Source organism: Martes martes (genome assembly GCF_963455335.1).
Source record: "Martes martes genome assembly, chromosome: 1".
NCBI lineage: Eukaryota > Metazoa > Chordata > Mammalia > Carnivora > Mustelidae > Martes > Martes martes.
In genome coordinates, this window is record NC_137888.1 from 217,126,116 (window position 1) to 217,149,915 (window position 23,800).

The following is a 23,800-nucleotide window of genomic DNA, read 5'->3' on the forward strand; positions in this document are numbered from 1 at the left end:
GGACACGGCTGGGGCCGGGGAGGGGGTGTCCAGGCCGCCGCTGCAACCTGAAGGTCCGGGAGAAGAGCGTCCAGGTGGAGGGCGCCCGCCGGAGCCAAGATGCGCTGGTGGGGCTGAGCCGCACCTGTCGGGGGAGGAATGAAAACACGGCTTTTGCCGAGCCCTGGGCAATCAAAATTGATCCATTGAATCTGCCCCCCAGCTCCCGTGGCCACGCTGCAGGTCCCTGCGGCTAGAGGGAGTGAAGGGGCAGTGGGGAGAGCCCACAGAGTGCAGGCTTTGTCCCGAGCACTGGGGAGCCATAGCAGACTTCAGAGCAGGAGAGGGGTCAGCCTGTTTTATTTTTGGGAAGGCCCTTCCCACTGCCAGGTGGGGAGTGGATTAAGGACAGCAAAGAGAGGAGGCTTGGAGGCCGAGGAGGGGACTCCCAGGGACAGGATGGAGGCTGGACCGGGCTGAGGCAGGAGGATTCTGGGCAGATCTTGAAAGGGAAGCCGGCAGGACTGCCGCCAGATGGGATGTGGGATAACAGGTATGAGAGTCCCCCTGTCTCCTGGGGTGCCCCCGGAAGGACACGATGACATGGACAGGATTGGAGGGATGACAAGGGTGACATTGGGTGGGCATCTGGACACCCACATTGGGGTTCAGTGTGAGGCCCAGGGGTAGCAGTGGGGTTCCCCAGCCTGGGGAGGCCTGGGCAAGATGATGCCACCCTGGTTCCTTGTAGTCTATCCTGAGTTCGTCACGTTGCAAGTGTCACCAGGTAGATCCCACAGGCCGGGAGTGAGGCAGGACCTGTCCCCACCAACATGCAGATAGTGGCCCCGATGTCCCGGGTTCCTACGAGAACACTAGTCCCTGGCCCTGAACACATATGAGGTCTGGAATGCGGGAAAGTAGTCTTCAATAAAAGGGGGTGTGTGCGTAGAGGGAAATAACCTCAAACGAGCCTTGAATGGGGAGCGTCTTTGCCTCTTCCTCTTTGCTGGGAATGTGTACCCCTTCCGCACAAGCACAGCGAGGTGAAATCACATGCCAAGAACACACAGAAAAGGGGCGCCTGGGTGGCTCAGTGGGTTAAGCCTCTGCCTTCGGCTCAGGTCGTGATCCCAGGGTCCTGGGATCGAGCCCCGCATGGGGCTCTCTGCTCAGCAGGGAGCCTGCTTCCCTTCCTCTGTCTCTCTGCCTGCCTCTCTGCCTGCTTGTGATCTCTGTCTGTCAAATAAATTAAAAAAAAAAACAAACACACACACACACAGAAAAGCCCCGAGAAGTCTCAGGGGCCCCAGGTGGAGAGCCTGTGTGCCCCTGGGTCTGTTTCTTAACCTCTCTGGGCTTCCTTCCCCCACCTCCCAGGGCTGCTGGAGGGCGCAAGGGTGCTGCGCACACAAGCTCGGGTTCAGCACTTCTGTAGAGGGCCAGAGAGCCGATGTGTTCAGCATTGCGGGCCCACGGTCTCTGTCATGAGGAGTCAGCTCTGCCCTTGCAGCGTCCAGGCCCCCAGAGCAAGACACAAATGCATCCATGTGGCCGTGTGCCAATAAAGCTTTATTTACAGAGCAGGTGCCGGGCCAGGTTTGGCACCACACCGGGTGCTCAGCAAGAGTTGGGGGGAGTGGTTTCATCCCCGCCCCTCTGCCTCCAAGTCCATGCAGCCACATAGATTTCTCTGATACCTGCTGTGCCCCTGACCCGGAACATGCCTGGACACAGAAGCCTCGCCCTGGGACATGGGTGTTCGGGGCCTGGAGGTGTGAGGGATTGGTGGGTGTGTTTTTCACAAGAACAGGAGGGAAAGGAGGAGAGTGTACTCATGGGGAGGGCTGATGGGAGCCATGGTCCCCATCCCCATATTCCTGTCCCTTCCCCGCCCTAACCTTCCCAGGGTGCCCACCTCCCTCAGATCAAAAGCAAGGTCCTCACAGGGTCCCCGAACATGGGCTCCTATACCCACGGTCTCGGGCATGTTCCAGGGGACCAGCCTGGAGGCGACGCCCCAGGAGACGGGGACACGGGGCGGGGCAGAGACGGTGAGCAGGCAGCCCCGGGCGGCAGGGGAGGCAGGCCTCGGCCAGGAGGTGGGCCAGGGCGGGGCGTCCTGGGGGCCAGAGCCGAACTTTCTCCTGCAGAGACGCCACGTCACCCATCCCCCCTCTTCTCCCTTCAGTGCCCTGCAGCCCCCATCCCAGTCTGGATCACTGTACCCTCGGCTGGCCCCTCGCTGGGCCACGTGCCCCCACAGTTTCCATGACCACATTCCACCCCCCCACACACACCACTTCCTTGGCCACCTCTGCTCATCCTGGGAGCGGCCACCCCCAGGGCTTGGCCCAGCACCCCTGTCCTGCCCTGAGCTCCAGCCTGCGCCAGACATCCCCTGGGACCCTGGGACTTCTGGGGGGTTCTCACCCCCCAAAGCCCCCTCCTCCCCTGTCCCTGAGTCAGAGACGCCCTTACCTCCCCGGGCTCTGATCCCAGCTCAGGCCTTGTGTCCACACCGCCCCCTGTCACCAGCCCCGCAGTTTCCCGGGTCTCCCTGCTTCTTCTGTGCACGGGACAGCTCTGTCCTAACCTGTCCCCATTAGACACCTGCTGTGGCTCTCCAGGGCCCTGTGGCCCACCTCCCAGGTCCAGCAGAGCCCTGCCAAGCCTTGCCCTCCCTTCATCTTCCCCGCCCCACATCCAGACACCCCACATCAGCACCCGCTGCACCCGCCTCCAGGAGCATCTCCTGCTCTTGCCCATGGTTGCTGGGTCTCCCCAGTTCCCAGCTTTAGAGTCCTATCCCCTTCCCTGTCCTTCTCTGGCCACCCTTGTGCCACTTAATACTTCTGGCAGACGAGGTCATCCACCTGGTCCCCCCGGGCACAGACCTGTCTTCCCAGCACACACAGCAGGTGCTCAGCAAACACCCACGGGATGACTGGTTTCCTACCTCCCACGGTCCACGTTGAAGTCCCCCACAGGGCAGAGGGCGCCAATGCCACGTGCAGATGGGCACATAGAGACTCTGCAAGGGGGGCCTCGGGCACACAGGCCCTTGCTGACCCCCCTCTGACACTCAGAGATGCCCCAGTCACCTGCCCCCAGAGGTGGGGGTGGCTCTAGGGACCCCAGTAATGGCCAAGCTTCTTCACTCAAAGCCCTCCCCAGGAGGAAAGCAGGAGCTGTGAGGGCGGACAAGGTGGGCAGAGCTGGTGGGGCTCTGGCCCCCAGCCTCAGTTTACCCACTGGTTCCCCGTGTGCGAGGCACCCACCCCTGCACACCCCTTCCTCAGCTCTCTGCCAGGCTTCTGGGTGCGGGGCCAGGAGAGGTCCAAGAGAGGTAGACGGGTGTATGCAGCCCGGAGAGGTCCAAGAGAGGTAGACGGGTGTATGCAGCCCCTCGATCGCGAGGGCCCGGAGTCCAGAGGGGCACGCGTGGGACATGGGACGTCCCTGGGGGGCTGTGTTTACTCCTGAGGCAGCCTGGCATCTGCTGCAAGAAATGAGAAGTGATGTCCTTGGAGCGCTCCTTACAGTAACGGAGAGAAGTAGCGTGTGTGAGTTAAACAAATGGCGATCGAGGGATCAGCGCTGCTACGAGGCTCTCGAGGGCACCCCCACCTGGGCCGGCCGCCCACGGGCTCTCAGTCCCATAACTTCAACTCTCACAAGCCCCCTGAAGGGGCCGGGAAGGGATGAGCCAGACAGAAGAGGCTCCGGGGCACCCCCTCCCCAGCTTCATGGCCCGAACCCCAGGCCCAGCTCAGGTCAGGCCCTGCACGGAGCCACATGTCAGGAGCCATGACTGCCACTGTCTTCCTGGCCTGTGCCATGGCCCTGGGAGCCCCAGCCTTCGCAGGTGAGGGATGTGGGACTGTTCTCGGTCTCACAAAGCCCGCTGCTCTGGCTGAGTCAGCTTTGGGTCCCATCTGCCATTGGGCAGAATCGAAATGCACTCCTGGGGAGGCTGTATCCTCTGCACCTGACAGGTGCTCAGGAAAAGAAATTCATCTGAGGGGCGCCTGGGTGGCTCAGTGGGTTCAAGCCTCTGCCTTCGGCTCAGGTCATGGTCTCGGGGTCCTGGGATCCAGTCCCGCATCGGGCTCTCTGCTCAGCGGGGAGCCCGCTCCCCCCTCTTTCTCTGTCTGCCCCTCTGCCTACTTGAGATCTCTGTTTGCCAAATAAATAAATAAATGAAATCTTTAAAAAGAAAAAAAAAAAGAAATTCATCTGATCCTAAGTTAAACTCCTCCACATATAAAGAGCACCAGCAAATCAATAACAAAAGTAAGTGTTCAGTAAAGGGAGCTATCGGCATCACTGCTGCCATTACCACCGTTACTGCGGCAGAGTCCGCTCCTACTGGGAGAGCCACCCAAATCCTCCGTGGGAAAACCCTTCAAGGACTCAGGTCCACAGCTCTGGGTTTCAGACCCTCTGCTGTGCAGCCCAGACAAGTCAGGCTCCCCTCTCTGGGCCTCAGTTTGGGAAATGAAAATGTTGAGCCCCAGCCTGCCTGCTCCTTGGGGCTTTGGGGAGCTTGGTTGTTTGAGACCAGGAAGGACGGTTATGTTTCACAAGCGTTCCCCAGATGGGAAGGAAATGGGCCTGGCTGTGGGCGGAATCAGCCTTTGTCGGAGGCAGCAGCCCAGCCTCGTAGTTCCCTCGCTGTGCAACTGTGGCCAAGCCACTTACCCTCTCTGTGCATCGGTATCTCCACCGGTCATGGGAATAGAAACAACCCAATGTCCCCAGGTGGCTGTGGGACCCCTACAGCTTGGGGTGATGCTCATGCCAGCTCCCCAAGGGAGTGTGGCGTGGGACGACAGCCCCAGTGGCCCAGAGCAGAGTCCCCCATGGCCCCCGAAGACACATCCCCTTCCAGCGGCAGCTGGGCTCTGGGTGGCCACACGGCGTCCGCCCCGAGCAGAGATCGCTATCACAGGGACCTTCCCGCAGGGTCCTGGGGTCGTGGTGGCTCCTCCCACTGCTCTGACCTGTCCCCGCAGACACAGCAGCTTAGAATGACTTTCCCTTATTACCTGAGCAGTGGGCCTCACAGGGCTGACCTCCCGGGGCCAGGCTGCTGGCCCGGCCGCTCCCTCCGAGCCCACTTGCCCCACCCCTGCCCCACTGCCGTTGAGGCTCTGGGCCTCATCTGTAAAATGGGAATGATGGCACATAGTAAACCCACGAGATCAGGAAATGGGGCGGGCCAGATATGGCCCCAAAGACGTCCCCGTCCTGGTCCCGGGACCTGGGACATCTCCCCTCCTGCAGCAGAGGGGACCTTGTCAGGGCCCCGAGGTGGGGGTGACCCTGGATTCCTGGGGGACACAGCATCCTCACCAGGTCCTCATGAGAGGGAGGCAGAGGGCGGGGGTCCCAGAGACGGGCAGCCCCCGCGCTGCTGGTGGGGAGGATGGTGCTGGGGCCGTGGGCCAGGAAAGGGCAGGAGCCGGGTCTCCCTGGGGTCCCGGGGGACCAGCCCTGCCCATGCCGGGGTTTTAGGACTCCAGAGCCCAGAACCGTCAGAGAATTGGTGTGTGCTGGTGCGATCCACTGGGTGTGCCAGGTGAGTGGGAGGCCGGGCAGCCTCTGGGGGCCGCGGGTCCTCACTCCTGTGGCTCTGCCCCACGGGACCAGGGAGGTGGGGTCACGGGGGGCCACGAGGTGGTGGCCCCCCGTGAACCCCTTCATGGCGTCCCTGCAGCTGGTAAAGTCATCTTCCCGTGGCGCCCTGGCCACGTGCTTGCTGGGCCAGAGAGGGGCTGGGGCGGGCTGCAGGCCTGGCGTGCTCCAGCCTAGCACCCGATCCCCTTACCGCCCCAAACAGGAAGGTCAGTGTCCCCTGTGCTGTTGGGAGGGCGGACCGCTCGCCAGGCTCCCAGCACCAGCAAGCTGGACAGTCACCACCTCCAGCACCCAAAGGGGGCCAGGCTCGCAAACGAGGGAAGGGCACTGTGCAGGGAGGGTGCGTGAGCCCACCCTCGGCGAGGGGCTCAGGACAAAGCCCGAGCGCATAGCCACATGCCTGCCGCTCATGCCACTGTTCCTGCTATCATCCCCGTCTCTCTCCGTCTCTGCCCTCCGAGGGTCTCTCCCACCCCTGCCCCCCCAGCTCTCCTCTCCATGTGCCCCCACACACTTGCCAGGCTAGACACCCCCACCCCCACGCCCAGGGTGCCTCAGGCCACGACGACCCCCCAGCACTGGTAGGGGCCAGCGCACACATCTATGGTCATCAGGGCCTGGACGCCTGTGGAGCGTCTGGTGGGGGGCCATCCTGAGGGACGTGCTCTGTACCTTTGCTGGCCCTGGGGACTTTGAGGCGTGGACAGGGTGAGCCTGGAACACCCTCCGGGTGGAAACACTGGCCCTCGTGCCTCAGTTTCCCCACCCCTGACCCCCAGGCACCCTCTTCTGCTGGGTCCTCCACGCTGTGCAGGCTGGGCGGTACCAGTGGGGGCAGTGGGGCCAGTGCTCCGGTCTTAGCACAGCCTCTGCAAGGGCACGTGTGTCCCAAGGCTTCTCCAGGCCCTGCTGCTAGCGCCCGGCTCCAAAGCCCTCAGAAGCCTCTGCCTTGTGGGCTGGGGGATCCCTGTCCATGTCCGTGTCCTCCGGTCGGCTCAAGTGTGCATTAGCCGTGGCCCCAGATCACCAGCCCCACCCCATGTCCCTGCAGAACATCAGCACCGTGGGGCGGGGGGCTGTGTCCCTGTCGCAGTCTCACCACAGGCTCCTGCCACAGCCTGGTATACAGTCGACACTCGATAAATGCAACCCGGCAGCAACAGTCACAGGCCCCGAGGTCCGTGTGGGGCTGCCGACGGGGACCAGGCAGCGTGGGGGCCAGACCCCGTTCACCTCCACCCTGAGAGGCAGCCATGGGCACCGTGCTGCTGGGTAAACTGAGGCACGGAGGGTGAGTGACCGCTGCCGTCACAGAACCCCACAGAGCCGGGCTTTGCCCCCGGCAGGCAGCCCCTCGAGCCACCTGCTCTTCCCCTCGCTGCCCCGTTTCCTGACCTCCTGTGGCTTCTCGGAAGCAGCAGGGCAGAACTGGGCGTTGCTGGCGGGGCCTGGCCGACCTCTGACCACAGGCCGCAGCCAGGTTCCCCCTCCCCGGGCCGTTGGTGAGGCTGGCGGCCATGTCTTGCTGAGCTCTGGAAGGAGCCGCGGGCCTGCGACTACCATGGGCCCCAGGGCCGGGGAGCGGGGTCGCCTGCTGCTGACCGCGGCTGTGGTCCTCACGCTGCCTACGAGGCCGGCAGGTGAGAGCCCCTGACTGGCTGGGTCGTGGCCCCGCTTGTCTTCGGGGCCCCGGGCTGGGGTGGAGGCCCAGGCCTGGGCTTTCTGGGGTCCAGACCCCTCCCAGCATGCCTGGGGACCTTCCCCGGCTCCTTGCCCCCTGCCCATCTCAACCCGCTGGCCCCCACCGCCCCCCACCCCAGCAGGTGCCCCAGCTGTCCATTCCTACCACCCCTCTTCCTGCCCCATCCTGACACAGTCCCGCCCTGCCCACAGGCTCCTGGGGCGCCCGGATCATTGGGGGTCACGAAGTGACACCCCACTCCCGGCCTTACATGGCGTCTGTGAAATTTGAGGGCCAGCACCACTGTGGGGGCTTCCTGCTCCGAGCCCGCTGGGTGGTCTCCGCAGCCCACTGCTTCAGCCACAGGTGAGCCCACAAGGGGGGCCCTGTCCCCACCTCCACCGCGGGGGGCGGCGGCGGGGGGGGGGGGCTCGGGTGTGAGGAGCACAGCCCCGCGTCCATCCCCAGCGCCTTGTTCTGATACCAACGCGTGTCACTGCCCCACGATTTGTGACTGCAGTGGGAATGGAGACATGCAGGGCCACGATCGCGGGGCTCTGGTCAGGGTCCCAGGGGCCACCAAGGCCCTGGTCTCGCTCTCAAGCCCCCTGCCCCCGCAGGGACCCCCGAACGGGCCTGGTGGTGCTGGGGGCTCACGTCCTGCGTGCCCCGGAGCCTACACAGCAAGTGTTTGGCATCTCAGCCGTCATCAGGCACCCGGACTACCAGCCCGACATCCACGCCAATGACATCTGTCTGCTGCTGGTGAGCTGGGGGGGCACTGGACTGAGGTCTGGCCTGCCCAAGGCCCCTCCCCCTGTGATGGCCCAATGGATATGTTCGGAAACCAGCTGGGAGGATCCCATGAGCACCCAAGTCGGGTCACATCCCTCCTCTGCCCTCCGTGCCTCCCACATCCTCCCCTCAGAGCCCCACTCGGGGTGGACTGAGCAGTCAACATCTCAGCATGCTCAGATCCCCGGGGCTTTGCACAGGCTGTGGCTCCCTCCAGGACACTGCTCCCACAGACACCACCTGGCTCTCTCCTTCCCTCAACTCTCTCAAGTCTACTCGAGTAACCCCTTCTCAGGAGGGCCCCTCTGCAAGCTGCCCCTGCCCCCACCATCTCCCCATCCCTTCCCTCTGGCCCACCTTTCTTGGGTCACCGCCTCCACCTCCAGACTTGGAGGACAGGGATTTTTATCTCCCTCGTGGCCATTTACGGCCCACAGGAGGCCTGGACATTCAGAAGAGATGAGACTCTGGGGCACCAGATACTCCAATCCCTGCCCCCCCAGGCCCCTTGTGGGTTTTCTGGGCAGGAAGAAGCTCCTCCCGTAAATGTGGGCTTCCCTCCCTGCCAACACAGCGTGCATGCCTTTGGAGCCCCCATGGCCCCCTCCTACTTGGGGGCTGCCCCCATATCTCCCACTCAGGTGTCCAAATTCAATTCCAGGCATCCCAGGAAATTTAAAGGGAAAACACTTCAAACCTGCTCTCCAAATGTGGAGAAAAGTCAAAACCGAGGGACACTCAGCACGACAGAAACAGGTCCCTGGGAACACCAGGGCTTGGGGTGCCGTGTTCTCTTGGCAAAACGAGAAGGGGGCAGCGAGTGTCAGTGGCAAACCTCGCATATGGGTTTGCTCATCTGTGAAACCCCAAAACCTGGAATCCACAGCTCACCCATCCTATTATGAGGCGGGGGAAACTGAGGCTGGGGTATGGTCAGTACCAAAACCAGGGGCCCGAGTCATTCATTCCATAAACACTGATTGAGCGCCCGATGCGTGCTGGGCACTGGGGTTAAAGCTGCGAACAAACAGCCCCGGGGCTGTCCCCCTTAGAGCCTCTGGTCCAGCAGGGTGGCAGGTGAGTAAAATGGCCCTGACGGGGCACAGGGGAGACCAGAGGAGACTCCGTCCTATCCTGGGAGTCTAGGAAGTCTCCCCTGAGGAGGTAACATCTAAGCTGAGACCTGAAGGCTGGAGTGGAAAGGTGTTCCGGCCTGAAGGGGTAGGGGGGGGGGGCGGTGGCGGGACCAGGGACCTGCAGGAAATTCATTCTGCCTGGAGGGGAGGGCCCAATGGTGAGCCAAGAGGTATTGTCCCAAGAACCACAGGGAGCCACAGGAGGGCTTACAAGCAGGGGAGTTGCTGGTTAGCAGGGCACTTCTTTCCAGCCCTGGGGGAGGCCAGTGTCCTGGTCTGAGAGGGTGAGGCCTGATGGGGAGGGCCTCCTGATGGCCTGATGATGGCTGCTACTGATTTCCGTCCTTGAGGCCAAGAGGAGACCAGGTGTCATGATGGGTAAAGTGAGGCAGGGACACTGATGGGTGGTTGGGGGTAACCCTTAACTCAGAGGTTTCTCTGCAGCTGAACCGCTCTGCTGTCCTGGGTCCCGCAGTGGGGCTGCTGAAGCTGCCGCGGAGAGATGCCAGGCCACTCAAAGCTGGGGCACGGTGCCAGGTGGCGGGCTGGGGCTCCGTATCAGACTTTGAGGACCTGCCGCCCGGGCTGATGGAGGCTGAGGTCCGCGTGCTGAGCCTGGACGTCTGCAACAGCTCTTGGAGGGGCCAGCTGAGCCCTGCCATGCTCTGCACCCAGAGTGGGGACCGCCGGCGGCGCGGCTTCTGCTCAGTAAGATACTGTCTCCACCCTGCCTGCCTAGGGTATGGGGGAAATGGGTGAGGCCTACAAAGAGGGCTAGAGGTGGGCAGAGGCTTGGGAACTAAGTCCCAGCTCACCTTTGAGACCAGTTGAGACCTGGAACTGACACCCTGGAAGGACAAAGAATTTTCTAAGGTCACAGGGCTGTCACATACAGCTGTGCAGGTTGTACACTGCACAGAGAGCCGCAGATTTGTGTATCCATAAGCAGTGTTCAGTAGGGGGGGGCAGTACACATCGCAATCAAGCAGTCCCTGCTCCTGAGACCCTGTGTGGACTAATGACAGCCCTGGCCCTGATGCTGAGGGAGAAACTCAACCTGGAGGATTTTTTATTCCAGGCGAAGAGTGTAGTGATTCAAAACACAGACTCTGGAGTCCAGCTGCCTGGATCCAAATCCAGACTGTGCCACTTCCCAGGTGTGTGGCCTTGGAAAAGTCACCTCACTTCTCTGGACCTTTCTCCATGTGTAAAACTGCCACACTAGTAGTACCTGCTTCATAGGATCAGAGCTGATTCTAGACCACAGTTAGGGTGATGGGACTGGAGCAGGGAGGGAGGGGAGAAAGCGGGAATCTTAGGGTGAGTATTCAGGGAGACTTCTCTGAGGGGAGCACCTTTTGAGCTGAGATTTGAAGGAGTCTTGAGGAGATCTGAGGGAAGGTATGCCAGGCAGAGAGACCCATCCCAGGGCTGCCATGTATAGCTGTGCAGATCACCTACTGCACAAAGTACCGCAGACTTGTATTGTTAAACCAGCAGCGTTGGATGGGGACAGGTCTCAAGGGTATGGAAGACGCCCAGAGACTGGAGCGAGCTTGGTTTACTTCAGGAACAGCCTGGGGGGTCGGTGGGGCCAAGACCCAGGGAAAGGAGGGTAGACAGATGGGTGAGAGCTGGGTGCCCACGGCCCCTGAAGGCCGTAAGTGTCGTTTTTGCTGGAAGAGCACAAGGGGGCTACGGAAGATTTAGAGGCAGGGAGGGTCCTGGTCAGATTTGCACATAGAAGCCCCTTCAGGGAAAGAGGCCCAGAGACGGACCCCTGACCTTGCCTTTCCTCCCACCCCCCAGGCCGACTCTGGGGGGCCCCTGGTGTGCAGGAACCGGGCCCACGGCCTTGTCTCTTTCTCCGGACTCTGGTGTGGCGACCCCAAGACCCCCGATGTGTACACACAGGTGTCTGCCTTTGTGAGCTGGATATGGGATGTGGTTCGAAGGCCCTGGCCCAGCCCCCTGCCCAGGACCACCGGGTCCCTGCGCAGCCACCGGAGCCACAACAGCACTGGGGATACAGACGGGATGGCGAATGATTCAGACAGCTCCTTCCCCGGAAATCCCATGGCCTGGCAGGTCATCCACAGGCCCCCACAGGCCCCGGGGAAGCCTAGTGTGTATGGGGTTGGGGTGGGGTAGGAGACGGCATCCATTCCGAACACAAAGGGCCAAAATGACCAAATAAAATGTTAACCGAATAACCAGACGGGACGGCTCATCTCCAGGGTGCGTCCACGCTCCTTCGAGCTTCTCTCGTGCCTCACCCTGGCCGAGGGTCTGGCTTTGCCACTGCCTCCCTGAGTCACTCCGAGCCACTTGCTTCAGGACCCAGGCTCCTCACCACTCTCCCCCAGCCCCCAGCCAGGGCAGCCTCCTGGCCTCTGCCCACGCAGTGCCCCCAACGTGGACCTCCTTCAGCCCCCAGCTAACCACAGCCGTCTTGATCCCCTCTTTCATCTCCTGCCCTAGAAAGGCTTCCTTTCTCTCCCCACCCGGGTCCACACATCATTGTCCTCAGCTGTCTCCCTGGCTGCTGCCCACGGCCCAGACGTACACACTGAGGCCCAGAGACAGGAGGGGTCTCCCCCACTCACCACCCTAACAGCACCCCAGATGCCTGGGTGGTAACCCACTACCAAAGGGGGCAGCACAGAGACTGAGAGAGAGAGGAAGAGAGAGGGAGGGAGGGGAGCAAACCAAAGCTTGGACACTCCGGAGTGGAGTCTTTATTTCTTTGGTGAGGCGGGACCCCAGGCTGGGGGAGGTGGCCTTGTTGGGAGCCCAAGGGCACTTCTCAGGGTCACAGATAAGGCACTTCTGAGGGGCTAGGGGAGGGTGAGCACAGCTAGCCCCGTGTGTCTCCCCCCCAAACTTGGAGCTGTGCTCTTGCCTGCTGGGGGCTCCCGATGTGTGGCCTGAGCCTCTGGCCCCCATACAGACACGGGGTGGGATTACCCAGCAACAGCCCAGACAGAAGGCAGAGACTCTACCCAAGGCCAGCACCTGGCTGGTGTCAAAGACTCCCGAGCCGGCTGCAGGGTGAGGAGGGTCCAGCTGGGCGCTGGGCTGCGGCTCCACTGGGACCAGTCTCACGCGACCAGGGGTTCTGATCCGGACCTCATCTGCGGATGGGACTGCCAAAAACTAGTGTGCCGCTCAGACATGCAGCTCCAGGAGGCAGGGTACGGAGTGGGTCCTGGCACATACAACCACCCCAGGGCCTGTGGGTGAGCAGGGGCTCCGGTGCCCACGGGGTCCTGCCCTAAGTGCACCGGGCACCACTGGACATAACGCTCTGGCCCGAGGTCTGTGTCAGGAGACACAGATAGCGGCCCCTCCCCTCACCCCGTCCAGGGGACAAGCTGGGCTTTCCTAACTGGCCACCACAGGACGTGCTGGGGAAACAAGGGCAGGAGGGCAGGTAGCCCCGGCGTTCTCGAGCTGGCTGGGGACGATGGCTGCTTCCTTGGCCTGTCTGAGGCCTGGGTAGGTTCTGAGGCTCACTTACACACGCCCAGGCCTTCGTCCCAGTCTGTAGTCTAGAAGGCTGGGATGCTTCTTCACTAATTGTCGGCAGGGGTGAGTCCCCAGCCCTCTCCGTGGGGGCGATAATTAAGTTATCCCCTAGAGCAGAAGCAGCGGGGGTCCTCCTGGGCAGCTCCGTGCCACAGTCCCAGGCCTCCTCCCCCAATCCTTCCAACGTATTGTCAGGGGGCTCCCGGTCCAGGCTCTGGGGAGCGTCCATGGGACATAAATTAGACTCGGCTGCGGCAATAAATAAAACGGGGAGGCCTTGAACGCCAGGCCCAAGTCGGCCCCACATGGTCACACGAAGTTCTCCTCCTCCTCCTCCGACTCTGCGTCTGACGGCCCAGGGGCGCCTGCAGAGCGGGGGGGAAGAAAAGAGAAATGGGGGCGCGGAGAGGGGCGGGACGCTGGACCCCGCCGCCGCTCCCCGCTCCGCGCCGCACCTGCACAGCTGCCCGGGTGGCGCACGCCGATAGAGCGGCCCAGGAAGCAGGTGGCCTGGCGGAGGTGGCACGAGGACATGTAGGTGACATTGTTGTTGCCGCAGAGCTCCTGGCCGGGGCTGGAGGGCGCGGGACAGGGCGCCGCGCGACACACCACGCAGTGAGCACTGCCCGTCTGGTCCACCACGCACGACTGCGGCCGCGGGCACAGGACGTGCGCGCACGACTCTGCGAGCGGAGCGCGGGGGCGGGTCAGGGGCGCGGTCGGGCCGCAGGCAGGCTCCACCCCAGGCCCCGCCCCCGGGCGAAAGCCACACCCCTTCCGCGCGCCTCGCCCGCACTCCGGCCACACCCAAGCCCCGCCCCTCTGGCCGCATCCGCCAGCCCCGCCCGGAGTCACGCACTCCTATCTTCCACCCCACGTGAGCCCCAGACCTCCCCTTCCAAAACCGCACCCCGGTTTTCCTCATTCCGGCCGACCCACAGCTGACCCAATCCAGAGGCGCCCTCCCGGGAGGCCAGTTATTAGGCTCCGCCCCGCCCCGCCCGCCGGCCCCGCCCCGCCCGCCGGCCCCGCCCCGCCGCCGGCCCCGCCCCGCCCGCCGGCCCCGCCCCGCCCGCCGGCCCCGCCCCCACGTACTGCGGCAGCGTCCCGGGTACATGACGCGCAGGTCCGGGTGGCCGCGGCAGCGCGCGGCGCGCAGCTCGCACTCGTCGCGGTAGGTGGCGCCGTCCGAGCCGCAGACCTGCAGGCGCGCCGGGAGCCCCGCGCAGTCGGGCGCGCACTCGCAGCGCGGGCGGCCCCCCTGCATGCGGCACGCCTTGCCGGGGCCGCACTCCACGCCCTCGCACGAATCTGCGGACACAGGGCACGCGCGCGTGTGGGGGGGCGCCTGGCCGAGGCCGGAGGTCCGCGGAGCCCCCGCCCCCTCTTCGGAGGCTGGAGGCCGCGCGGAGTGGGGGCCGGGCCGGAGCCGGGGAGCACAGGCGAGGGCGGCTGGCTCGGAGTGTGGGTGCGGGATCCGTTGGGGACGAGATCAGCCCCGGGCCGGGTGGGGCGGGAGTCGAGGCTGGGGCTCTGGAGGCGGGGCTCAGAGTGGGCGGGAACGGGGCGGGGGGCGGGTGTCTGCCCGGAATCGCGGGGTTCGGGAACGAGCTTCCAGGGCCCGGTCCCGCTCGCGCTCCGCAGCTGGGCCACCCGCTCGGGCTGGCGCCTGTTCCCTGATCTACGCGCCGGGAAGGGAAGGCCGGCGGGGGCCCCGGCTGCGTCAGCGGAGGGGGGCCCCGCCCGGTCCGTGCGCGGGTCTGGGGAGGACGGGCAGCGTCCGTTCCCCGTGCCTGCCAAGACCAACCCGGAGGAGGCGTCGGGGAGGGCGGGGCGTTGGCACTGGACCCTGAGGCTCATTTCCTGGGGAGGGGGCTTCCCACATCCCGGGCCTGATGAACCAGGGGTTACCCCTGCCCCCCCCATTTCTCGGACAGGGAAACAGGCCTGGGCAGGGCAGTTCTCTCTCTGGGGTCTCCAACTCCACCCAGCACCCCTCTCCCCGGACCTAGGGAAATGCAGACCAGACCCAGCCACAGCCCCACTGATGGGCGACTCCCCTTACAGGCCCTCCCAGGCTCATTGCAGCCTCCCAGCCACCCCCCACGAGGTGATGCCATCTTGTCAGCATTTTACAAAAGGGAGAAACTGAGGCCCCGTCACAGCTGTGAGTGGACGCGAGCCAAGGGCTCCTCCAAACGAAAACTCCAGGCCAGACCCCAGATGGGCCCCCCCTCCAGTTCTGTTGCTTGGGGTCGTGGAGGGCAGACTCGAGCTCTTGAGTTCAGCCTCAGTTTACCCGTGTGTAAAGTGAGGCTGACTGGGGAAGCGTGTGCATAAAATGAGCGTGTGTGCTGGTGCCCCTGTGTCACCCCTGCCAGGGCGTGTGGGCCACACCTGGGCACCTCCCACACTGCTTGCCCACACACACATCTGGAAACACTCCCCCCTGGGTGGCTTCACAAGCAGGAACGGAAGTGCGAGAACTGAGTTGCCTTCCCCAAGGCCAGATGAGATGGGGGGGGCGGGGTGACCTGGACCTTATGCCTAGGCCAGGCAATTTTTTAAGTCTGTGCTCCCTCCAGAACCGCCGCTGGGTCCTCCTCCCAGAGCCCAGCAGCAGTTCTGGAGGGAGCCAGGGCAAGTGGCAGTGAGTCCAAGACCACCCAGCCGGACTGATCAGACTAATCACATCCCAGTGGCCAGCTGGGCTCTCAGCTTGGCCCTCAGCTCCAGCCTCCTCCCTGCACCGGCCCCACCCACTAGGGCCCGATCCCATACTTTCTCCAGCTGGCAAACTCCTCATGACGCCCCAGCACCCTGGTACTAATGCCCACCTCCTTCAAGCCATGCCCCCACACCACCTCTGGGCCCCTGCATGTCTGGCCCAGACCACAGGCCCGGGAGGGCCCCCAGCCCCTCTCCAAGGCAGAGCACGAGTCTTGGCTCATTCATGCATTCGGCCCTCAAGGAGTTCCTAGTCTGATGGAGGAGGCAGCCAAGAACACTTCTCAGAATATGGTCCAGAAGGCGCATGCTTGTTAAACACGCATCTCTCGTCCCAGCACAGACCCCTGGAATCTCTGGGGCAATGGGCAGACGAAGTGTTGGGAACACTGACTGGGAGGCGAGGTGACAGAGCCAAGCGGCCGGTCGAGAAAGCCCACCGTCCCCGGAGGCAGGTGGGAGTCCAGTGCATTTCTCCCAGCTGGGGTGCGGGAGGGAAAGCTCACCCCGGCAGGCCAGAAACGAGGCTGGGGAGCCCTCAGAGTTTCTTCCCAAGTCCTCAGTGGATGGAGGCTGAGGCCGGGGAACCTCAAGTGCCCGCCTCTCTCTGAACCCTGGGTTCCCTCCACAAACACTCAGCCTCCTTCTGCATACCCTTGAGATGGGGAGCTCGTTCCCAGTTGTCCCCCAGTGACCCTGACCTGTGGCTGACGCCCGTGGTCTCACCTTTGCAGGGGAGGCAGTGGACGAGGCCCAGGAAACCCAGGAGGCTGATCTTGTTCCCCGGGTGAGTGAAGTTGGACCAAGCGGTGTCAATGCTGCTGGAGGCACAGCACTCCGCTTGGCTGACGTCAGTCTTCAGCACCAGGCTGCACGTGGCCTCTCGGCCCTGCTGCAGCCAGCACACGCCACCTGTGCACCGGAGGGCGGTCACTGCCACACCAGGGGTGGTGCCCTCCTGCAGCACTCCCAACACCCAGCTCCCGGCCCTAGGGGCTGCATACAGCTGGTGCTCAGTAACTGCAGAGGGATGATTTGCTCTCAAGCTAGGAAGGAGGCCAGAGACCTGCACGAGTGCTCCCATCCCAGCTCAGCTCTGGATCCTTTTGCCATCCTTCTGGGATTCCTTGTCCTCTCGGAGCTCCACCCCCCACACAACCCCAACTCGTGGTGGCAAGCTCTTCCCACCTTCTGTCGCTCTAGGCCCCCAGGCCCAGGCCTGGCATCCTGCCCAACCAGCCAGAAGCCCAGAGCTGGACGTGTCAGGGTCAGTGGTCCCTGCAGCCGCCTGTCCGCCTCTGCCCTCTGTCTAGACAGCACCCGAGGGCACGCAGAGCCCCCCTCGCCTGGCAGCCCCCCCTTGCCTGGCCCGCCTCTTACTCACTCCAACTTGGGAACATTCCCTTTGCATGAGCTCACCATCTCCCTGGGGACACGGCCTTCGGGGAGGGGGCTCAGCTCTCCCCTTCGAGCGGGGCTGGGGTGGGGCTGCCGGCTGGGGTGGGCAGGCAGAGAGCCCTGTTTCTGCACTCTAAACGGGAGCAGGAGAGGCCACAGCCCCCAGCCCAGAGAGCTCACTGGTTCCCAGGCGCCGTGCGGAGCGCCTTACAGGGACCTGCTCTGGGAGCTCAGCACCTTGGCACCCATCTTACAAAATGAGAAACTGAGGCCAGGACTGGGGCTGTTCCTTGCCCGGCATCCTCCAACAAGTGGCTGCTATGGGATTCCAACAACCTGTCTATCTAAGCCAAACCTGGGGAAGATATGAGACCTCAGGTGGAAATCCTGGGTCCAGTCACCCAGCCCCACCTTTCCGGGGCCTCAGGACTCAAGTGGTTCAGGTTCGAATCCTGAGTTCGCCACTTATAAGCTGGGTGACGCTGCACCTCAGTTTCCCCATCTGGGAAATGGGCATGATGAGCGCACACGCTCGGCTGGACTATCGTATGCATTCTCGGAGGGTTAGACACAGCACCCAGTAAATGTCAGCAGTCATTGTGACTACTCCTCTTGACCATTGTGAAAGAGCCACATCTGCTGACCTCCTGGTGACCCTCCTTCAGGCCCTTGGGGGCTGGGGGAGGGGAGCCCCAAGCCCTCCCAGACTGAACCTGAGGAGGCCTCCGATCACCAGCTGCCACCGCCGCCGCCCCCCCATCTCCCCCGAGGCCCGCATTCCCCGGCAGGCCCACGTGGGTGGCCCACCCCGCCCGCCCCTTCCGGCCGCCCCACTCACCGGGCGCGGGGTCCCCCGAGCCCACGGAGCCCACGAAGCCCACGGCCCAAGCCAGGGCCCCCCAGGGCAGTGGCCACAGTGGCCCCGGCGTCCCGGGACGCATGGCGGACGCAGAGACGGCGGCGGCCCCCGCGTCGGACGCGCGGGCGGGCGGCTGGGAGGGCGGCGGCACCGACTTCCCAGCGCGCGGCGGCCGGGCGCTCCCTATAAAGGTCCCGCGGGCTGCGGGCGGGGCGGGGCCGGGCCGGGGCGGGGCGCGAGGCCGTGTCGCGCCCCGTGTGTGCAGGGGCTGGGCCTGGCCACCCCGAGGGCAGCTGCAGGGGTGGGGCGGGGGTCCGCCCGGGGAGCCCGAGGCTCGGGGAAGGTGTCCCTGCGGCCAGCGCCAGGGGGCCAGACCGTGATTTCCGGGGCTTCACCCTGCGTTTACGGGGGCGGGGGGGCGTCTTCAGCCGGAGGGCTGTGGCTGAGGAGCTGGAGAGCCACGGGGAGCGGGTCTGCGGATCTGTGTGTCACGTCGTGGTTTGCAAGTGGTCGCTCATGCGGCCCAGGCGCGATCTGGGCCCCTAACCTCCTCCCCGGCCCTAGGCGCCCACACACTCCGGAGACCTCAGCCGCAGCAACACCCACCCACTCACGCCCCCGGGCCCCCGGCCACTGGAGCCCATGGGCTCGGCTGGGTGCGAGCGGGCACGGGTGGGCGGGGGCTGGCTGGCCACGGAGGCGGAGGGGTGCGGGGTGCGGCAGCAGGAGACCCAGAGCCACAAATGGCTGCGGCGGCGGGGACATACGTGAACTTTAGGCAGGACTTGCAGAGTGTGGGCCCCCGACCCTGGTCTTTGGGAGATGGCACCAACCCCCAGACCTTTGCACGTCGTCCTCCTGGGCCACATCGGAAAGCCCTTACTGGCTTCGGGTTTTTTCCTCTCCTCAGGTCCTGTGCTCCTTGTATCGGGAGCCCTCGGCCTCCGGGACTCCCAGCGTTTCCACAATTTGTGACAGTGACGCCGGACATCAGCATGGTCCTGGAAAGAACTGAATCCACTGGGGGTCGGGTCAGCCGGATGTTCCTCCTCTTTGGGAGTTCATCCCTCCTATCTGTGGGTCTCCCCGCCCCCAAATTGTCAGGGCCCTCTCCAAATGTTCACGGGTCCTGTACAGCCCCTCTCTGTTTGCATTTGTAAGAAATCAAGACACTCTCCTATGGCAAGGATTGTTGGGGGGTGCTGGGGTACCAGAGTGACCAAGGCTGACCCAGTCTTGTCATCACCAAGCCCGCGGTTTGTAAGGGCCGTAAAAACAAAATACATAGACGAACAAGTTAATAGATAACTTTGAAGAGTGGTAATGCTTTCAGGAACATAAAAAAGATGAGAGCGACGGGGTCTTTCGTGGGCGGCGACCTGCTGTCGCTGCATCAGCCCCCTCCCCGCCCCCGGCCCCAGGTGCGGACGCCAAAGATTCCAGACCTCCCACATGCATGCGATCTGCCACCAAGTATGCCACGCCTGGACCCCTTCCAGGCATGCCTGCCCCATGTGCCCCCAGCGGTGGCCAGGGGCCACGCTCCTGCCCAGTGGCACTGAGGGAGGACACCCAGCCATCCTGGCCTGTCCTTGACCTCTGACTGTGTGAGGGGATTCTCCCCTGGCTGGGGAGTGGGGCAGGGATGGGACCTGACGTTCTCATCAAGGGTGTGCCAGAGCCAGACACCGTGACCTTGGCCGAGACCTGACCCTGCCATGGCTCAGCTGCCCCAGCCTGGGTGGTACACACCAAAGGGTTATTGTCAGCCTGGCGTGGGCTCTGAACTGAGAGTGGTTGCCAGCGGCTCCTGCCCCCACCCGACCTGGCATGTCTCCCCAACCCAGAGGCCATGTGCTAGGTGACCTAAAGCAAGTCACTGGCCCTCACTGAGGAGCCCTCTTTTCATGCCCTCCTCTCCACCCTGAACTGGCCTCAGCCTCATCCCCGGCAGCCCACTTCCTACCACAGCTGTCTACCATAAGGCTCCTCCCCAGCTCAGACATCCACCAGGACTCCCCACGGCCCTAGGCTTCAGTCCTCTAGACCCCACAGAAAACAGGCCATGATCATGCAGAGCGATAAGAGTTCTGATGGAGGGTGCTAGACCCAATGCAGACTGGGGAGGTCAAGGCTGATTTCTTAGAGGAGGAGGACATTTAAATCACACTAGACTGAACAATGGTGAGGAAAGGGGCACAGGAACAGAAGCGGTCGGATGTTCGTGCTATGGGTAAGACAAAGCCCACCTCAAACGTTTGGTTGGGGAGAGGGTCCTGGATGGCACAGGTGGGCCCAGTGGAATCAGAGGGTCGTCAAAAGCAGAGACCATTTCCCTCTGTGGTCAAAGACATGCATGTGACCTGCCATTGCCGGCCATGGACAAAGAGGGAGGGGCCTCGAACCCAGGAATGTGAGTAGCCTCCAGAAGCTGGAAAAGCCAGAGAAGGACAAATACCATACAGTCGCACTCCTGGGTGGAGTTTAATAGAGAAGGAGAAAAAAAGGAGAGAGGACGCAAACCATAAAAGGATTTTTTTTTTTTTCTGTTTTTGGTAGACTCCATGCCCAACATGGGACTTGAACTCAGAACCCTGAGACCAAGAGTTGCATGCTCTACCGACAGCCAGCCAGGCGCCCCTAAGAGACTTTTTTTTTTTTTAAGATTTTATTTATTTATTTGACACAGAGATCACAAGTAGGCAGAGAGACAGGCAGAGAGAGAGGAGGAAGCAGGCTCCCCGCTGAGCAGAGAGCCCGATGCGGGGCTGGATCCCAAGACCCCGAGATCATGACCAGAGCTGAAGGCAGAGGCTTAACCCACTGAGCCACCCAGGTGTCCCCCTAAGGGACTCTTAACTGTGGAGAACAAAGTGAGAGTTGATGGAGGGAGGTGGTGGGTGATGGGCAGGAAGGAGGGTACTTGCTGGGGTGTCTGGGGGGCTCAGTCAGTTAAGTAGCTGCCTTTGGCCCAGGTCATGATCTCAGGGTCCTGGGATCGAGCCCTGTGTTGGGCTCCACGCTCACTGGGGAGTCAGCTTGGGTTCTCTCTCTCCCTCCCCCTCTTGTCCCAATTGTGCACTCTCATTCTTGCTCTCAAATGAAGAAAATCTTAAGAGAAGTTAAAGAATAGAAGCTGGAAAAGCAAGAACAGATACCCCCACCCCCAAGACTCCAGAAGGAATTAGACTGTACCGATACCTTATTTTAGTTCAGTGAGACCCATGTTGGACTTCTGACCTCCAGAACGAGAAGAGAAAAAGTTGTGTTGTTTTAAGTTGCCAAGTAGGGGGCAATTTGTCACAGAAGCAGTAGGCAGCGTGTACAAACTGGGCCTGGTGCCACAGCGATAGGGTCCCTGTCAGCTGGAGACAAACAAGGGAGTGAACACAAGCGTGAAGGCAGGTGGCAGAGCAGAGGCCCTGGGAGCAGGAAGGCTGTGGGGCCTCCGAGGAGACCCTGAGGCCTGCAGGGAGAAAGACCCTTGTGGTGGAAGCCTGGTACAGGATGTGCACCTTGGCCAGGCCACGTGTGACCTCTCTGTGCCCCATTTTCTCATCTGTAAAATGGGCACAAATCCTGTTACTGCCGATTCCAGCCAGGATGCTAGGGACAGTGCGTGGTGCACAGCAGGGGCGTGACGTGTGTGTACAGATATTTATTGATTAGCAGATAGGTGTTTGTCCAGGGGAGATGCCTGATGAGTCTTTTTTGCCACTCACCATGATGCCGTGAGACAGACTTCCATTATACAGAGGGTGGAGGAAGGAAAGTGACTTTCTGGCAATCACAAAGCCCCACGTTTTGGGGACTTCAGTACCAGATAAGCGAGATTCCAGGACCCATGTGCTGAGCTGTGGGGCAAGGCCCTCCTATTCTGGACTGGACAATGATGGCCAGCCCCCAGATTGTGGCTGGCATCGCCCCTCTTCTGGTCCCAGCACCAGATTTTCCTTGGAGTAATCACCTCCTGTGCTCCCAACCCGAAGGATCCCTGGAGTGGGCACCATCCCAGGCTGAACCAATTAGGGTCATCTAGCATTCAGCAAACCAGGAGGAGTCAGCTCTGAGATTTTTTTTTTTTTTTTCTGGGAAAGAGACACCCACTTCCTGCCTGAGCAGGAGGTGGGTGAGCCTGGAGCTGCTGGTGGCTCCTACCAAGGGCCAGGGAGAAGCCAGGCCAGCGGGACACTGAGCCAAGAGGGGCAGCAGAAACTCCCTGTACTGTGGTTGGAAGTCCTGGATCCAGCTGTGCCTGAATTCCTCCACCCCAAGAAGATGAAGTCCCTTTAAGCTGAGTGTCTGTCACTTGCGGCGAACGAAACCAGCTTTCACTAAGCCCGCTTACATTTTATTCAAGTCGAACCTTTAGGACCCACAGCTGCGGATCTGCAGGGGCCGTAGGAGTCACCCGCACGGAAGTGCCCATCTTTGCCTCCAGGATATAACCCCAGAGCTCTCAGGGTCACCTCGTCCCACCGTCCTCAATCGGAAGGAGGCCTGTGACAGACCCCTCATCCACGAAAGGTCTGCTGGCCGTGCGCGAGGACCGGTCGCGGTCAGGGCTCCGGCAAGCAGAGCCTTGCGGGTTCTCTCACGGGGCTTGTGATGCTGACAGCCACGGCAGCCGCCGAAGCCTCGCGCGTGGCGGCCGCTCCCGGAGAGCCCGGTCGGAGCCGGGCCTGGTCAGCGCCTTCCTGGGGCTGCCCTCCCTCTCCGACGCCACGCGCGGCTCCCCGTGGCCCTCAGACGAAGTCCCGGCTTTTCAGCCGGGTTCCAGGCCCTTTCCGCTCATGCAAGCCCCCCCGCGCCGGGACTCCTCCACGCCACCCCCAGGGCCCCCCCGCCGCGACTCCTCCAGGGCCCCCCCGCCGCGACTCCTCCAGGGCCCCCCCGCCGCGACTCCTCCACGCCACCCCCAGGGCCCCCCCGCCGGGACTCCTCCACGCCACCCCCAGGGCCCCCCCGCCGGGACTCCTCCACGCCACCCCCAGGGCCCCCCCGCCGGGACTCCTCCAGGGCCCCCCCGCCGCGACTCCTCCAGGGCCCCCCCGCCGCGACTCCTCCACGCCACCCCCAGGGCCCCCCCGCCGCGACTCCTCCACGCCACCCCCAGGGCCCCCCCGCCGGGACTCCTCCACGCCACCCCCCAGGGCCCCCCCGCCGCGACTCCTCCACGCCACCCCCAGGGCCCCCCCGCCGGGACTCCTCCACGCCACCCCCAGGGCCCCCCCGCCGCGACTCCTCCAGGGCCCCCCCGCCGCGACTCCTCCAGGGCCCCCCCGCCGCGACTCCTCCACGCCCCCCCAGGCCGCCCCCCCCCCCCCCCCGCCAGCTTCCTAAAAAGAGAACAGATTCTGCGCAGGAAGCAGGCAGTCTTCTTTGCAATTGACGATAGGGCCCACCCCCAGTCCAGAGGCGAAAGCTGATAGGCCGAACGAATCAACGTAATGTCAGCCACTCCCCTCGCTAGCCATTGGCTTAGAGACGGCCATGTGACACAGTTCTGGCCAACGGTGGGGGAGCGAGCCTTCTGGGGCGGGGCCTGGGGACCGCGGGCTGAGCTAGGGCGCACGTGACGGGCGGAAGCGGGATGTATCAGTGTCCCGTTCGCTGCTCTAACAAATGAGGGCGCGTCCCGCCGCGCCGCCGTGTCTGCTCGCGGCGGTGGGGATCCGCGGCCGACAGCGGGTGTGTCGGGGGTCGCAGTGAGCGGGGCACTGCTGGCCCCGCCGCCGCCCGGGGAGCGGGGGTGGGGGGACCCCCGGCCCGGCCCGGAAGCTGTCACCCTGGGCCCCCTGCGAGATGGGGACTGTGGACGCAGTCCGGCGGCCGGGCACGGTTCACGGGGTGGCGTGAGCCACGAGCGCAAGCCCGTGGCCAGGCGTCTGGCTCAGCACAGTGAGGTCCCACGCGGGACGGGACAGCAAGCCGCCCTCCGCCGCGCGGTCCCCCCGTCGGTGCTTTTCCCGTGACCCCAACTCCTGCAGGCGGCGACCTCGTCCCCTCCTCCTCTCATTCATGCATCCGTTCATCCTCCCGGCCCCTCCTCTG

At 63.3% G+C, this 23,800-nt stretch overlaps 2 protein-coding genes and 1 long non-coding RNA gene across 4 annotated transcripts; 2 read left to right on the top strand and 1 right to left on the bottom strand.

Annotated features, from left to right (window-relative positions):
- Positions 1-7,183: 7,183 nt before the first annotated feature.
- PRSS57 (serine protease 57) lies at positions 7,184-11,449 on the top strand (the record flags this gene model as incomplete). Its single annotated transcript, XM_080814122.1, has 5 exons — positions 7,184-7,262; positions 7,516-7,669; positions 7,924-8,068; positions 9,679-9,942; positions 11,044-11,449. The coding sequence occupies 5 exons, from the start codon at positions 7,184-7,186 to the stop codon at positions 11,383-11,385; spliced, it is 984 nt and encodes a 327-aa protein (XP_080670248.1). The 3' UTR covers positions 11,386-11,449.
- Positions 11,450-11,944: 495 nt separating this feature from the next.
- Positions 11,945-17,920, bottom strand: FSTL3 (follistatin like 3). Of its 2 annotated transcripts, XM_080817196.1 has the most exons (5): positions 17,726-17,920; positions 16,216-16,401; positions 13,858-14,073; positions 13,218-13,445; positions 11,945-13,127 (listed from the first exon to the last, which is right to left on the bottom strand). In XM_080817196.1, the coding sequence occupies exons 1-5, from the start codon at positions 17,826-17,828 to the stop codon at positions 13,072-13,074; spliced, it is 789 nt and encodes a 262-aa protein (XP_080673322.1). In that variant the 5' UTR covers positions 17,829-17,920; the 3' UTR covers positions 11,945-13,071. The 2 variants fall into 2 exon arrangements, with proteins under 2 accessions (XP_080673322.1, XP_080673321.1); XM_080817195.1 differs by having other exon boundaries at positions 11,945-13,445; positions 17,726-17,900.
- Positions 13,872-19,052, top strand: LOC308351504. Its single transcript, XR_013967584.1, has 4 exons — positions 13,872-13,936; positions 15,828-15,944; positions 16,224-16,276; positions 18,657-19,052. It is a non-coding gene; the product is annotated as an uncharacterized lncRNA (long non-coding RNA).
- The last annotated feature ends 4,748 nt before the right edge of the window (positions 19,053-23,800 follow it).

What these genes read in the sequence shown, in the direction of transcription:
- FSTL3 (XM_080817195.1), bottom strand. Translation starts at nt 17,828, where the DNA reads ATGCGTCCCGGGACGCCGGGGCCACTGTGGCCACTGCCCTGGGGGGCC. An exon ending in CTCGGGGGACCCCGCGCCCG is followed by an intron (nt 16,402 to 17,725) that starts GTGAGTGGGGCG and finishes TCCGGTGCACAG; the next exon opens with GTGGCGTGTGCTGGCTGCAG. An exon ending in GTACCCGGGACGCTGCCGCA is followed by an intron (nt 13,446 to 13,857) that starts GTACGTGGGGGC and finishes CTCCGCTCGCAG; the next exon opens with AGTCGTGCGCGCACGTCCTG.